This window comes from Cannabis sativa, chromosome 3 (genome assembly GCF_029168945.1).
Source record: "Cannabis sativa cultivar Pink pepper isolate KNU-18-1 chromosome 3, ASM2916894v1, whole genome shotgun sequence".
Lineage (NCBI taxonomy): Eukaryota > Viridiplantae > Streptophyta > Magnoliopsida > Rosales > Cannabaceae > Cannabis > Cannabis sativa.
Window position 1 is genome coordinate 4,287,968 of NC_083603.1, and position 16,949 is coordinate 4,304,916.

Here is a 16,949-nt window from a genome sequence, read left to right on the forward strand (position 1 = left end):
GTGGTAAAACTATAGAAAAAAAAAACATATATGTATTAGTTTATTGTTTTGATGATTTTCTTGTTCCCCATTTTTACTATATTAGGGGGTAATAATAAGTAATAATTATATATTTCTAAATGAAGATAATTATTTAATTAATATATAATCCAATCAAAGTGTTTATTAATGGTGAAACATGCTGGCTAATCACTAATCACTAATCACACTCATATACATGTCAAATTGTCTATTTCACTTTCAATCCATAATTAATTACTTTTTAATTAAAAAAATTCACCTATCCTCCCATCATTTTCTTCCCTTTCCCATCTCACCATTAAACAAATAATATAATAAGAAAAATAATCTATTTCAATATAAAAAAAATTTAGTTTATTTTTTTTTAAAATGATGATATATATTATACTTATCAAAGACATCTTATATAATTTTAAAAAATTTAAAAAAATTTAACACCTTAAAAATAGTGTTCAAATAATTTATTACATGACTCTTTTATTTTATATGTGTGTGAAATAAACTATTTGAACACACATTTCTATGTTATAAACTATTCTTAATTTTTTAAAATATCTTAAATAAGTACAATGTACACGATTATAAAAAAATTATGAAGTTCCATCAACAATTTTCTAACGATGCTAAGGGGAACCTTACAAAATGTAACATATATTGTTATTAGTCCAATACAATATCAATTAGTATCATGTTAATTTAATAAATAATATAAAAAAAACCCATAACCAAATACAACACGTTCATGTAAAAGAACCCTATAATAATAACAATAATAATTAATAATACTCTATTTCTTACTTGAATATTTATTTATTTTATTTAAATATTGTTATTGAATATTAGTACTATCCATAATCTTTTATAAGTGTCACTTTACTTTTTTTTTTATTTAAGTATTTATATATTACAACCATATTTTATCTGGGACTCCTATAGCTACTTGACCTCCAAGCGTTTATATAAGTGTCACTTTACAATTGATTAATCTTATTTCCTATTAATTATTTTCTTAAAGTATATAAAAAATGATGCTTAATTATACCAAAAAAAAAAAAATACTACCATTAATAATACCTTTTAATATTTTTTATTTTATTTTATTTTATTAATTTGTAGATTTCTTTTTTAAATACCACAGCCGCCCAGAACAGCCACCCAAATTGCTTTCTCTCTCTCTCTCTACATTTCTTTCTCTCTCTCTCTCTCTCATCAAAATATCTATCTACACCAACAACATTACTCCATTGAGACAAAGAATGTCATAAAAACTACACCACTACTCACTTTCTTCTTCATCTTCTTCTTCCTCATCTCACATAAATTTTCCAAACCAAAAAAAAGTCCCAAAAAAAATATGAACCCATTAATCTTGATCATATTCATCATCACCTGATCCTCATCAAAACCCCTTTTATTATTATTTTTTTTTTTCTGTTATAAAACCTTATCTATATATATATTATTGATCAAGAGATCATGAACAGCCTAGAAGACTCGCTAAGATCTCTATCGTTAGATTACCTGAATCTATTAATCAACGGTCAGGCTTTCAGTGACGTCACCTTTAGCGTTGAGGGTCGATTAGTCCACGCACACAGGTGTATTCTGGCCGCACGGAGTCTTTTCTTCCGGAAATTCTTTTGTGGGCCGGACCCTCCTCCTTCCGCGGTGGGCCTTGACCCAATAATCTCATCCGGGTCTAGATCTTCTGGTGGTGGATCGGGTCACGGGCACCACCACCACCACCACCATCATAGGGTTGTGGGTGGGAATAGTAATAGTAACGGGGCTGTGATACCTGTGAACTCAGTTGGTTACGAAGTGTTTTTGTTATTGCTTCAGTTTTTGTATAGTGGACAAGTCTCTATAGTCCCTCAAAAACATGAGCCCAGGCCCAATTGCGGTGATAGAGGTTGTTGGCACACGCATTGTACCTCAGCCGTTGATCTTGCTCTTGAAACCCTCTCCGCCGCTAGATCTTTCGGCGTTGAACAGCTTGCATTACTCACTCAGGTTCTCTCTCCCTCTTTCTTTTTTTTTTAATTTTTTTAATTATTATTATTGATTTTTTGAACTGTGAAATTAACTTTCCTCATTTGGGGTCAAAAAAAGACTAACTAAAATACCAAACTCACTTCTTGTTTCTACTACTCTAATGTTAATAAACATCCCATCTTATATATCACATCCCATAACTAAATAATGCAATTCAATTATATTTATACATTTGTCTTATTTGATAAAATTGTTTTTTTTTTTTCCTTTTAACAGAAACAATTGGCAATTATGGTTGAAAATGCTTCAATTGATGATGTAATGAAAGTTCTACTAGCTTCAAGAAAGCAAGACATGCATCAACTATGGACAACTTGTTCACATCTAGTTGCAAAATCAGGTCTTCCTTCTGAAATTCTAGCTAAACATTTGCCCATCGATATCGTCGCGAAAATCGAAGAGCTTCGCCTAAAATCATCCTTGGCGCGCCGCTCTTTGATCTCGACCGGGAGCCACGGTCACGGTCACCATCACGGCCACCACCACCACGATCTCGGGGCAGCAGCCGATCTAGAAGATCAAAAAATCCGTCGAATGAGACGGGCTCTTGACTCGTCCGACGTCGAATTAGTCAAGCTTATGGTAATGGGAGAAGGGCTAAACCTAGATGAAGCATTGGCATTGCATTACGCGGTCGAAAGTTGTAGCCGCGAGGTGGTTAAAGCTTTACTTGAGTTAGGAGCTGCAGATGTTAATTACCCGGCGGGTCCAGCTGGCAAAACCCCGCTACACATTGCGGCCGAAATGGTTTCACCAGACATGGTAGCGGTATTACTAGACCACCACGCCGATCCCAATGTTCGTACGGTTGACGGTATCACTCCTCTCGATGTTCTCCGAACCCTAACTTCCGATTTTCTATTTAAAGGCGCGGTTCCAGGGTTAACTCATATTGAACCGAACAAACTGAGACTCTGTCTCGAGCTTGTTCAGTCTGCTGCCCTAGTTCTCTCACGAGAAGAGGGCAACGATAATAATAACAATAACAACAACAACAATGATCCGCCTTCAACGGCGGTTTTTCCGCCGTTGAGTGATGATCATAGTAGTAGTAGTAACAATACTACTAATCAAATGGGTTCGAGAATGAATTATCTTAATCTTGGCCATCAAATGGGATCAAGAATGGACGGTACTGATGATGAAAGTAGTCACAATAGTCAACACAGAGATCATCACCATCATCATCATCATCAACATCATCAACATCATCAACATCATCAAGCCATGAATCCAACAATGTATCACCACTCTCATGACTACTGAATCAAAACTCTCTCTCTCTCTTTTAATATTTATATATATAATTTTTATTTTTAATATTATAAATATATTTATATAAGTTGGATTGTGGAAATTGAATGAATTTAATTAAGGCCAAGGAGGTTATATATATATATAATTTATAATATATAATATATATTTAATGGAATGAAATTATTATCTCTCTCACTTTTCTATATTAGTTATAAAATTCTCTGTTATTTGGTGGTTTTTTTTTTTTTTTTGTGATTGATTGTGTGTGTAGGCTTTTTGGTTTCAAATCATGAACATCGTATGAAACGTCACCGTTTTTGATTGGAGATAGATGATCAGAAGATGAGACAATGAGAATATCTGAGTTATAATTTGATCAAACTTATAAACAGGTCAATCTTTCTTTCAACTTTTCCTTACTTTGCCATGTCACCAATTATATATATATTAAATTAATTAATTATGCATCTTGATTAAATTATTGCATTTATAATAATAATAATAATGTCTAATATCTAAAAGTCTAATGATATAGTTTTATATTTATAATTTTGAAGAATTTTGTTTGGTTGTGTGATTATTTGATCAAATCCATGTACTGAAATGAGGATAATGAGCTGTCTAGTCCAGTTTCTGGTTTTTTAATTATTTTTTTTAAAAAAATTAATAATGTGGTTTATTGATTTAATGTTTTTATATTAATTTAGTTAATTGATTATTTTTAATTGGTGGATGGAAAGAATTTGTGAGTATAGAGACAAATTGATTGGTTGTTTTCATGAATGATACAAATTTAGTGTGACTAGACATGACAGCTTAATTAATTAAAATTATAATTAATTTATTAATTTTATAATAATAATAATAATAATAATAATAATAATAATAATAATAATAATATATCTAAATTATCTAGATTCCTTTCCATGTAATCCTCATTTTTGTCCCCTCTCTTATTGGTCTACTCTTTAATGTTATTATTTGTTTTTTAATTATATATATACATAAATCTACACAAATATATAACTAACTAGCCATAAAACTAAAACCCTAGCCTTTTTCAAATTTACATGTATGTAAAACCTAATGTCTCTTATATATAAATATTGCATATTCTCCAATTTTGATCTCTTGCATGGTGGAAATTGTCTCTTTTTATGTTTTTTTTGGTTTAAATGTATATATATATAAATATATATATATAATATAGTTGCTTTAATCTAGATGTCTAGACATATATATATACGTGCTGTGTGTTATATACATTTATAAATTTATTTTACTTATTTATTGATTTTGTTACAATATATAGGCTTATTATATATATATCAATATCAACTATATATAGGCTTATTATGTAGGAGAGAATTTTTATAATTATTGATTTTTATGATGTGTGATGATTTGTTTTGTTATATAAAAAATAATAAAGAACACCATAAATATTTATATATATATATATACGTAATACGTTAAATTTTCGTTTAATTAAACAAAGTGATTTATTAACAAATATTTATATATACTATTGCATGGTATATTTGTATGCATTATTAATAATATATTACTGCTATTCTTAATTTTATTGTAATATAAATGGAAATGCTATGGAATTAATTATATATAGTTTCAAATTAAATTTTTGTTAAAAAAATTTATGGAGTAAACAAATTTTCAAGATCGATTATTTGTGAAGTGAAGTAAAAGGAAATCTGCTATTGGAACATGGGTTTTTCGTAAGGTAATTATTAATTAACTTAGTCTAAGATATAATATTTATTACAAATAAATATTATTGATCTACTATAATATATCCATGTAATTAATGTTAATATAATTCATTTCATTTGGATTGATATATATTTTTCGTTGTATAGCTCTCTTTCTCTGTTATATATCATGATATATATACATATATATAAATACATGCAGTTCTAATTGCATCTAATTTCTTACTCTCTACTCACTTGGAACTTTATTTTTTATATACTAAATCGATATATATTGCTGGCTATATATAGCTCTCTCTATATATATATACTTTTGACAAATATTTATGATCATTAATAAATATAATAGGTTATTTATATATATATATTTATCTAGGGCAATATACATAAATATAAAATCAGACAATTATTATCATAACGTATATTCTTTCTATAATATTATTAATATTATGCGTGTTATATTTTCTGAGAAAAGTAGTTAAGAAATATTGTTGTGTGTTATTATTATAACTGACACTTTTACGAGTAGCTAGGTTGGATCACTATATTAAATTACTCGTACTAGCAGTTTAAAAATGAGTTATTATATATATAGAGTAATTTGCGCTGTAAATATATAAATTTAAATTCTCAGTCACAAATAAATATTTAAGTTTAATTTTTGACCGTAATATTATTTAAGTTATATTTTTAAAATTTTCGTAAGTACTTAGCCGTTAGTCACCTAATGGTCAAGTACTTACGGAAGTTCCAGAATTATAATTTAAATATTATTATCGTTAAAAATTAAATTTAAATATTTATTTAAGTATTTATGACAGGGAAATTAATAGGTGACATTATATATATAATCATTTTCACAAATTAACTACAAAGAAAAACCTTAATTTTTTGTATATTAATCTTTACATGATGATTAATGTGGATGAAACAATATTAATATCTCTGTTAATTATTACTAATATATATTTATAGTTAATTTAAATACTTTTTCAATGATCAGGGGTTGAATTAATTATTATTAATTAGCTATAGCTATTGTAATTTTTGCTAGGTGTGCAAACTGGATTTAATAATAAATGTTATATATATATAGCTTTCTAATAATTTCAAGCTACAAAAAAAAGTACATATTAAATGTTAATTATTAATTTGTTATAATTATGTGTAAATAATTATTGAAGGCATCACTTTTTTTCTTTCTTTTCTTTGTAATTGGTCCCTAAGTAATTAATTTACCTCTGTGCCAAACTTATAGGACATAAATAAATAATAAGTAATTTAATCAATGAATTAATTTTTGCAAGGAATTAATAAATCAATATAGTTTCCTTTGAAAAAAAAAAATCTATTTTAATTAAATATTAGCAAAACAATTTAATCACCTTATTTCTGTGTTTACGATAGGTAGAAGTATTATCTATAATTATATATATATCGAGGAATTTTATAATTGGGCTAATTACTTTTGTTATTATTAGTAGGAACGTAATACTTATATTTTTATTTTTAACACTTAAATATAATAAGTCATTTTTTAATGATAGATACTATAATAGTTATAGCATGTATTTTAACTGTATTCGAAATTTTTTAAATAATTTATATAATGCTAAAAACATGGTTGTAACATTAAGTTGTATGTGTATTTTTTTTTATTTTTTTTTTAACTGAGTATGAATATATTATATATTTAGAACTTTACTTTCATATATTATTTATAATTTTTCAAAAATTGAAATACCTATACAATAATTTAAATACAATAAAAATCATCATAAACTATAATTTCTTCAAATACATAAAACAAAGATGAGTAAAATGTATAACACATCTCTCATGATGTTTTAGGGAATATATATTTATATATATATGTGTGTATATATATACAAATTGTTGCTCTTTTTCTTGTGATATATGTACTTCTCTTAAATAAGATATATATATACCATGAAAAAAAATTGTGCATGTATATTTTTGATTAATTAATTGATTTTTCAAAACATTGCATGCGCCCAACATAATAACATGATCAACATGAATCTCTCACACTCTGATCATTTGTGGTGATTTTTATTCAAATTATGTTCAAATTAATTTATTTAATTTTGAGATATATTTTTACTTTTCAAATTTTGACATATATTAAATTATTTCTTTTGAACTTTTTATGTCATTAAAATTTTTTTCTGAACTATTGAAATTGGTAGATTCAAAGTTCGGAGTTGAATTGATACATGTTAAATAAAGTTCAGAGACACAATTCAATAGATATCAAAATTCGGAGATGAATTGGCCGTAGATATTAATGTTTGAGAAACACAATTTAATTAGTACATGAACAATCAACACTTTAGTAAAGTATAACGAAATTAGACAGATGTATGAATTTAACAATCTCAATAATTTGGAAAAGAAAATTATGTAAAAATTTTGATTTAGCGTTTGAGATATACCTTTTTCTTTTTTGTATAAAATTTAAAATTAGCTAATTTAGAAAACATTCATTTATTGATATTCTACTTCTTCAATGCAATGCATTTTTGTGTGTTCATCCCAATTTGGATACATAATACACATTAAAATTAATGTGTACGTTAAAGCATCATTATTTCTTAGATATGCTGCAAGAAAATATATATATATATATATATATATATATATATATATATATGACTCAAAACTCGATTAATTAGGTCTATAATAAATAGAGGGCATTAGAAGTGAGCTATCAGAATAGGAAGGTAAGTACTAAAAGCTACTATTCAATTGTTTTACATTCAATATAGCATTTATTAATAGGATAATTATATGAAATATTAATTTTTATAAATTTTTTATATTTTTACGTTCATGGTTTTTTATTCATAATTTTACGGTATTTTATAAAAATAACAAGAAAACAATAAGAAAACAACATAAACATATGCACAATTAACAAAGAATCAACAACGAAATAATAAGAATATAATACACTAAAACACAGTATTTTATGTAAATAAAATTTAAAAAATCATAAAAATGTTGAAAATTATGTATAGACTGTATTTTTGTAATTTTATTTTTATTTTTTATTTTTTTTTGTATTTTTTGAAACTATTCCTTTATTAATTTTGTAGAAAAATAATTCTCATTGAAGGTACCCAATGGGTGTATAGCTCAAATTTTGAAAATTTTGTTGCAATATCGAACAAGGCAAGCTTAAATAATTATGGGCTTCAAATAATGACATATATATTGTCAAATTCTTATGCTACATGCTAAGAATTATTTAGATCCTCAAGGGTTTATTTGGTACGTATTAAACCGTATTGTATTGTATAGTATTATATTGAATTGTATTTTATATAATATTTTTATATAAAACTATATGGGATATTAACTTTTATGTGCACCTAATTAAATATATAATGTTTTAGTATAAATTAAAGTTTAGCATAATATCATATAAAAATATGATATATAATCCAATTTAATACAATACAATACAATACGACCTAATACGACGTTCCAAACGAATTCTATCAAAAAGATGTCATATTAATTAATATAATCAATAAGATTATTAGATATGTATTAATTCTTCAAATTCTTGACAGTTTAATCATAATGGTATATACATGAAAAGTAAGGTTCCTATTGATATTGAGAGATTCTTTCCACTGTAGCTTTTTTCAATAAATATTGATATTGAGATTTTGATTGGGTACAATTTTGATGAATGTACTGTAAAAATTTTATTTTGGGCTTATATAAACGTTTTAATTGTTTTGTTAAAATATAAGTTGATAATAGATTTTTGTCGTTTTAACTTATAAGATCTATGATTAATAGACTTAGTATTTGTATTAAATTTAGGGTTTTGTTGTTAGATCTCGTTACAATGATGTACTTTTATTAATTTATCTACCTTCAGTCGTAAAGATTTAGAAAGAAAAATTTAGGTGGTGTTTGGTAACACTTTTTTAATCAGTTTTTTGTTTTTAAAAGTAGAAAGGTGAAATTTTTTTTCAAAAACATGTTCTATAAAACTTTTTTTACTTTTCAATTTTATAATTAGAAATCAAAATTTTTAAAACAAAAAAAATCACTTTCAATTTTTTTTAAACAGTTTTTTTTTTCTAAATTATATGCAATATTTTAGTATCTTGATGTGATTATCTCTAATGGTGCTCTATATTTTTTTACCAAAATTTAAGTTAAAATAGCTAAAAACTAAAGTAGAGAGTCATTTTTATTATTTTTGCTTTAACTATACGTTCCTTATTTTAGTTAGCATTTGATTATTTTACTAATATTTTATAATTTAAATTTATTAAATATAAATTAATTTGATGAAATAATGAAAAAGTTAATAGTATTTTTAATTAAAATAATATTAAAAAAATTAACGAAAAAATAGAGAACTCTCTATATTTAGAGAGCTCACTCTTCATGCTCTATTATATAGAACTATCTTTTTTTTTCATGGTTGGAACTAATTTTGTTAAAACTCATTCTTTATTTTAGATAAAATATGCGTTTAAAGAACATGGTTGAAAAAGCTCGTTTTTAATATGTACCACTTTGAAAGGTGAATCAATGAACTCGAAAGCCTTGTTATTAAAATTTATTAATTAGTATAATTTTATGAAATTTAGAAGGATTATTATAAGTCTCCTTATACATTTGTAAAAAATATTTCTTCTTTCATTATTTTTCCTTACTATTTTTCTTCATGAAACTTTTTTCTAACTAAAATCCAAATTGCAAACAAGGCTTATATATATTGATAATTTGAATTTTACGTACTTACCCACTTTTTACAATGCATAAATGATGCATCACTATCTAATAATACTAAAGGCTACCCTAAGGTAGATACCCATTACCCAACACTACAAGTAAATATTATATTATTATTAGTGTGTAATTTAATATTGAGTTTTATAGTGTGTCAATATCATACAAATTAATTGAGTGTAATGATCAAGAGTATTATGTTGAATTTAATACCAAAGAAGGTTGTATTAATGAAGAGTGATGCATTTATGTAAGAAACAAAAAATCTTGATAAGGTTATAATTAATTGCTCACTGTTTATTGTGGAGACATTTTTTTAGAGTGTATCATAATTAGTAATATGCCTTAGAGTAATTGGGTTTGTTTTAAGAAGATGTCACTACAAAAAACTGCTACTTTTAATGATAACGTTTTAGTCACAACATAAATTTTTTGTGACTAAATGTAACTTTAACAAAATGTTATTTATGACTAAAACATAGTATTTAGTTACAAGTTACCACTAATTTAGTTTTAGTCACAATAAAAATGTTACTTGTGACTAAAATATAGTCTTTAGATACAAGTTGTCACTAATTTAGTTTTAGTCACAACAAGTATTGTGACTAAAAATACATTTAGTCACAACAAATTGTAATTTTTGTAACTAATACTGTTAGCCGCGGACCTTTTAGTCACAACATATGAATTATAATTTATAATTTATCACAATTTTTTCACTTTTAGTCACAATTTTTGTTGTGACTAAAAGTAAGATTTTTTTGTAGTGTGTAGTATTTTCGAAAATTGTTAAAACATTGTATATTTTTTAAAAGAAAAAAATAGAGCCCTTAAACTGGATGAGTCCTAAGCACGGACTTATGTACTTCGCCTTGACTTATAGCCAGCTATTCATACTTTGATACTTTGGAACCCATTCTCGAGCCAAAATGGATGACACCAGAACTCTGATTCAAACCACAAGGAAAAGAATAACCCCATGGTTGAGTATCTCAGACAAAAAAAGATGTGGTCTGATAGCCTTGCACTCGCTAGAGATCAATATCTAGAGGCTCATCTTATTTATAATGTGACTTTTGGTTTGGATGCCCAATATCTTGCTAGTGTTGTTTAGATTGAAACTAACATTTCTTGACAGGAAGTTCAAGACATGCTACTGAATTTTGACCGCAAACTCGAGAGGTTACATGTTATGGGAGGAAACAACAAGGGAAATGGAACCTCTGGAGCTAACACAGGACCATCTACTAACCTTGCAGCTTCTATAACCTACTTAGAAAACCAGCAAGAAATCCAAATCGAGGAAGAGGAAGTCATGGTCATTACCTTAGAAATCGTGGTAGTTCATCAGATAACAGAGGAGAATATCAAGGTCGAGGGAGAAGAAGATCAAGCAACTCAAAACCAACCTGCCAAGTGGGTGGCATGTATGGTCACTCTGCTGCAGTTATAACAGATATGATGAATCCTACATGGGTCATGATCCAAAAACCCAGTAAGGCTAGCAAGGTGGAGGAGGTCACATTAATGCCTTTATAGCCTCACCTGAAATTGTGGATTGTGATCAATGGTATGTTGATAGTGGAGCCAATAACCATGTCACTTCCTCATCTAGCAATGCAACTAGAAGGTGGAGTATGGTGGTAAGGATCACCTAATTATTGGAGATGGTAGTCAAGTGACTATTTCTCATATTGGAAGTAGCAAATTACAAACTAACTCTGCTAGTGATTTAGTTTTAAAAGAGTTATTGCTTGTTCCAAAAATCGCCAAGAATTTAGTCAGTGTATCTAAATTAACTATTGATAATAATGTTTATGTTCATTGAATTTCACTCCAATTCTTGTTTTGTGAAAGACAAGGCAACAAAGAAGGTGTTGCTTCAAGGGACACTTAAAAATGGGTTGTACCGCTTCCACCACCAGCATCAAAGTCCAACTCCCACTACCCTTTTCATTCTATTGAAAGCAATCAAAACCAGTGTAGTTTGTTTACTAGTGTTTCTGTTTTACACAAAAAAAAAAAATGTAGTTCGATTTGTTGTTAATGAGCAATTAGTTTCTGTTAGTAATATGTGGCATAGAAGACTTGGACACCCTTCTAGTAAGGTGTTGAAACAAGTCTTAGAAATTGTTAATATTAATCCATCAATCAGTGAAAACTTTCATTTCTGTGATGCCTATCAATATGGGAAATCCCATGCTCTTCCTTTCAAGAACTCATCAAATTGTGCTTCTAAAGTGCTTAACCTGGTGCATACAGAAATTTGGGGTCCAGCTCCTGTAATATCCAATACAAACTATAGATTTTATATCTATTTTATTGATGACTTTAGCAGATATGTTTGGATATATACTCTTAAATCCAAATTGGATGCACTTACTGCCTCACACTTTAAAGCACTTATTGAAAATTGATTTGAAAGAACCATCAAAACCATTAGGATAGATTGGGGAGGTGAGTACCAATATTTCAGTGACATTACCCTAGAACATGGCATCAATTTCACTCACCCTTGTCCTCACACCTACGCTCAAAATGGTAGAGCTGAGAGGAAACATAGACATATAGTTGAGATGGGATTAACGCTCTTGGCTAAGGCTCACATGCCACTTAGGTATTGGGTTGATGCCTTTAAAACAGTTGTGTACTTAATTAACAGGTTACATACATCTGTTTTAAACCAAAAATCTCCCTTTGAAGTGTTGCTTAACACAAAATCAAATTATTTCTTCTTAAAAGTGTTAAGTGCAACTTGCTTTCCTTGCATAAGACCTTATCAAACACACAAGTTCTAATTCCACTCACTAAAGTGTGTGAACCTTGGCTACAGTGAGTCACACAAAGACTACAAGTGCTTAAGTTCCACAGGAAGAGTGTACATCTCTAGGAATGTTGTATTCAATAAAAAGGATTTTCCTTCAAACATGGCTTCCTAAACACCTATGCCCATGAACAACAAACTGTTATTCACAATTCACAATGGTCACAGTTGCCAAACATGCACTTCTTTGGTGCTGCCAACACAAACACTTCACCTCCTGCTGATCCACTTCTTGTTGGTACAATTTCTCACTCACAAAGTTCCCTTGAAGCAACACCAACCAATAACACACTTGAGGTTAGTGAACATGTTGATATTAGCAGCACACACACTGATTATCTTGACACTTTAGATGTACCTAATACTGAACATGAAATACAAGAGCAAGAGGCTAAAGAACCAACACCACAACAGCTAGTACCAACTCATCCCACGGTGACTCGTGCCAAGGCTGGCATTTTTAAACCAAAAGTCTACCTTGGTCAAGCAAAATGGAATCCAAATCTGGCTGAACCAAGCTGTATTGAAGAAGCACTTGAATCAAAAGAATGGAATGATGGAACTCTTAAAAGGTTCAAGGCTAAGCTTGTTAGAAAAGGGTTTCATTAGAGGCCTAGTATTAACTTTGGTGAGACTTATAGTCCAGTAATCAAGTCAACCACAATTCAAATTTTCTTAATCCTTGTTGTATCTAGAAATTGGGAAGTCAAACAATTAGATATCAACAATGCTTTCCTTAATGGAAAATTAGAAGAAGATGTTTATATGGTATAGCCACCAGGTTTTGAAGATAAAGACAAGTCAGATCATGTCTGCAAGCTGAACAAGTCACTGTACGGATTGAAACAGGCATCCCGTGCTTGGTTTGATAGATTGAAGCACACCCTCAATGACTGGAAGTTCAAAAATTCTAAAGCTAACAGTTCCCTGTTCATTTACTCAACAGTTAAAGTGATCATGCTTGTTCTAATTTATGTAGATGACATTATTGTGACTAGTAATAACCCTACAAAATTGAACAAGTTTGTCCAAGAACTGAACAAAATTTTTGCTCTGAAAGACCTTGGATAGCTCCACTTCTTCCTTAGCATAAAAGTGCATCGAGATAAAACAGGAATGTACCTAACTCAGGCAAAATATATCCCCGACTTGTTGAAGAAATATGACATGGTAAACCTGAAATCATACCCAACACCAATGGTTTCAGGAAAATCTTTGTTGAAAAATGATGGAGAGTGGCTAACCAATCCCTCTGCCTACAGAAGTCTGATAGCAGCTCTTCAGTATTTGTGTCACCGAAGGCCTGATATTGCCTTTGCTGTGAACAAATTGAGTTAGTTTCTTCAAACTCCCACTACAAGTCACTGGAGTGGAGCAAAAAGATTATTTATAGGAAACTCTTCATCATAGGCTGCACATTCGACACAGTGAAAGACTGTCACTTGAAGGGTATTCTAATGTAGATTGGGCATGTTGCCCTGATGATAAAAGATTTGTTGATGGTTATTGTGTGTACCTTGGAAATACACTGATTGCTTGGTCATCAAAAAAGCAAGCAGTTGTCTCACGGTTAAGTACGGAGTCACAATATAGAGCATTGGCTCATGTTTCTACTGGAATAACCTAGGTTCAGTCACTGCTTACAGAATTGAAAGTCAAGTTACCAAGTGTTCCTGTCATTTGGTGTGATAATGAGAGTGCTAATGCACTAGCTTCCAATCCTATCTATCACGCTAGAACAAAGCACATTGAGATTGATATACACTTTGTTCGTGACAAGATAATGAAGAAAGAACTTGACATTCGTTTCATACCCTCCTCAGATCAAGTACCATACTGCTTAACAAAAAGTCTCTCACACACTCGTTTTTGGTTTCTCCTTGGAAAACTCGGGACAAAAGAATCACCCCTTTGTTTGGGGGTGGTGTTAGAAACCATGAGTGAGTGTGTATGCATGGTGAGTGCACACTCTATTTGGTGCACCTTAGAGCAGGGGAGCTTAACACCTACAACTGGCGAAGTCGTTATTGTGCAATCATTATTGAGAGAATATTCTCTCTTTTTGATTTTGCCTGTATATGCCACTTAACACTATTGTATTGGCTCTCAATGTATTGGATTTGTCTATTTAATGGAAAGTTGTACCTCAGTTTCATTTGAGCTGAGAAATTCATTTGCTGCATTTTTTTAAGAATTAACTGTTGAATTAGAGATTTAGAGTTTAGGACTCATTAACATATAATTTTAGTAACATGTATGTAATAAGGGTGTTCAATAAAATTTACAAACCGCCCAACCCGAATAAACTGTCCAAACCAAACCGAATAAACCGACAAAAAATACAACCCGAAATAATATAATGAAAATCCAAACCGCCCAATGAATATATTGGGTGGTTTATAAATTATTTTAAACCGCCCAATTAACCCGAATAAACCTAATTAAACCGATTTATATATTTTTTAATAAAAGTGTATACCTTATATTATATAAATTACATTTATTAGTTAAATTATTTTGTATTTAAAGTTTGGACATTTTAATTTTTAACTTAAAACTTAGATTTTATAGTTAATAATTTTTAATGTATTTGGATATTGAAGTTAAAGTTTAAAATCTATACCATATTATCACTTTTTTTATTATTTTATTCAATTATTTTATGTTTACTCAATTATATTTATCTTATATTAAAGTTCTTAAAATTAATTTAAACTATAGCATTTTTTAGCTTGAAATATAAATAATATATTTTTATTTTTTTTTAACTTTTATTACTTATTCTAGAAACTAACAATAATAATTATTAAAAAAAATGAAGAACGGTTTAGACGGGTTAATCCGACCAAACCGACAAAATCATTAGGCGGGTTGAACTTTTTCTAAATTTTCATTGGGCGGGTTACGATTAAATTTTTGCAACTCGATATTTATATTGGGTTAATAAAAATATGCTATAACCTGAGGGGTGAGCAAAAAATCCAAGAAACCGACCAAATCGAGTAAACCGACCGTCCGAACACCGAAAAAACCGACACCGAAAAAACCAAAAACTGAAAAAACCGACTTCGGTTAAAACCGCCTTAACATGGTCGGTTTTAGTGTCAATCGCAAACCGACCGATTAATCCGAGAACCGACCGAACATATATATTATATGTAATATATATTATTTTTGTACATATTTAATATAAAATTTTATTAATCTAAGTTTACTTATATCTTTTTTATTTAAAGTCTCAATTATTCATTATTTATTTTATTATAATTTGATGCATTTACGTATTATATACACACATTTATAAAATAATACTAGTTTTTTAATATAACTCATTACCATATTAGTAGCACAAATAATTTGAACAAATTTTAAAAAAATTATTTTACATTATTTATTTAACTAAGAAAGTTTTATTTTTAAATTATATGATATTTGATACAATACTTTAATTTTTTAGTTTTCAAATAATTATAAAAAATTTAAAAACTTATTTTTTTTTTTAAAAAAAAAAATGAAGTTCGGTTTGGTCGGTTTAAACCGACCAAACCGTGGATTAAAACGGTCGGTTTTTTTATATTTTTATAATGGTCGGTCGGTTTTCGGATTCGAACCATAAAAACGGAAAACTGAATTTTGGATTTTTTATGTGTAAAAAACCGACAAAACCGACCGTTGCTCACCCCTAAACCCGACTAAACCGACCGACGTACACCCCTAGTATGTAATGATGTAATAAATTCAAAAAAAATCATAAAGGTAGACAGATGAGGGGATATATAATTATTAAGACATTATATTAATAATTATTGAATTTTTAGATGTTGTAATAAAAAGATTTGTGTGATACTCCTTAATAATGTATTGTCATCATAAATTTAGTCTAATTATATTACTCATCTTTGTTAAAAAAAAAAAAAAAACTTAAATAACATTTCTTCTATTCAAACATTGAACTTTATAATGTGCATGCATGGGTTTTTTTGATTAATTTTCTTGACCTTCCCAACAATATTATTATCATTATTTGCAATGGAAGTATAGGTTAGCTCAAACAGAATTAAGGTTGGAGTTGAGGTAAGGCAAATTAGGAGCTTAGCTAGCTCAGAGGCCCAAAAAAATATTGCTTTTTTAAAAATATATATTTTTTTTTTAGTAATTTTCAAAAATATGATATATATTTTAACTAAAAGGCTCAATAATTTTTATTTTCTTAAGGCTCGATAATTTTTATTTTCCTAAAGCCAACAAATTTCAGAGCCGACCTCGAACACAACCAACCT

The 16,949-nt window shown here is 28.6% G+C and overlaps 1 protein-coding gene across 1 annotated transcript; it reads left to right on the forward strand.

The window, feature by feature from the left end:
* The first annotated feature begins 1,190 nt into the window (after nt 1–1,190).
* LOC115711457 (BTB/POZ domain and ankyrin repeat-containing protein COCH) lies at nt 1,191–3,536 on the forward strand. The gene is made up of 2 exons (XM_030639800.2): nt 1,191–2,034; nt 2,293–3,536. The coding sequence occupies exons 1-2, from the start codon at nt 1,498–1,500 to the stop codon at nt 3,340–3,342; spliced, it is 1,587 nt and encodes a 528-aa protein (XP_030495660.2). The 5' UTR covers nt 1,191–1,497; the 3' UTR covers nt 3,343–3,536.
* Nucleotides 3,537–16,949: the final 13,413 nt, after the last annotated feature.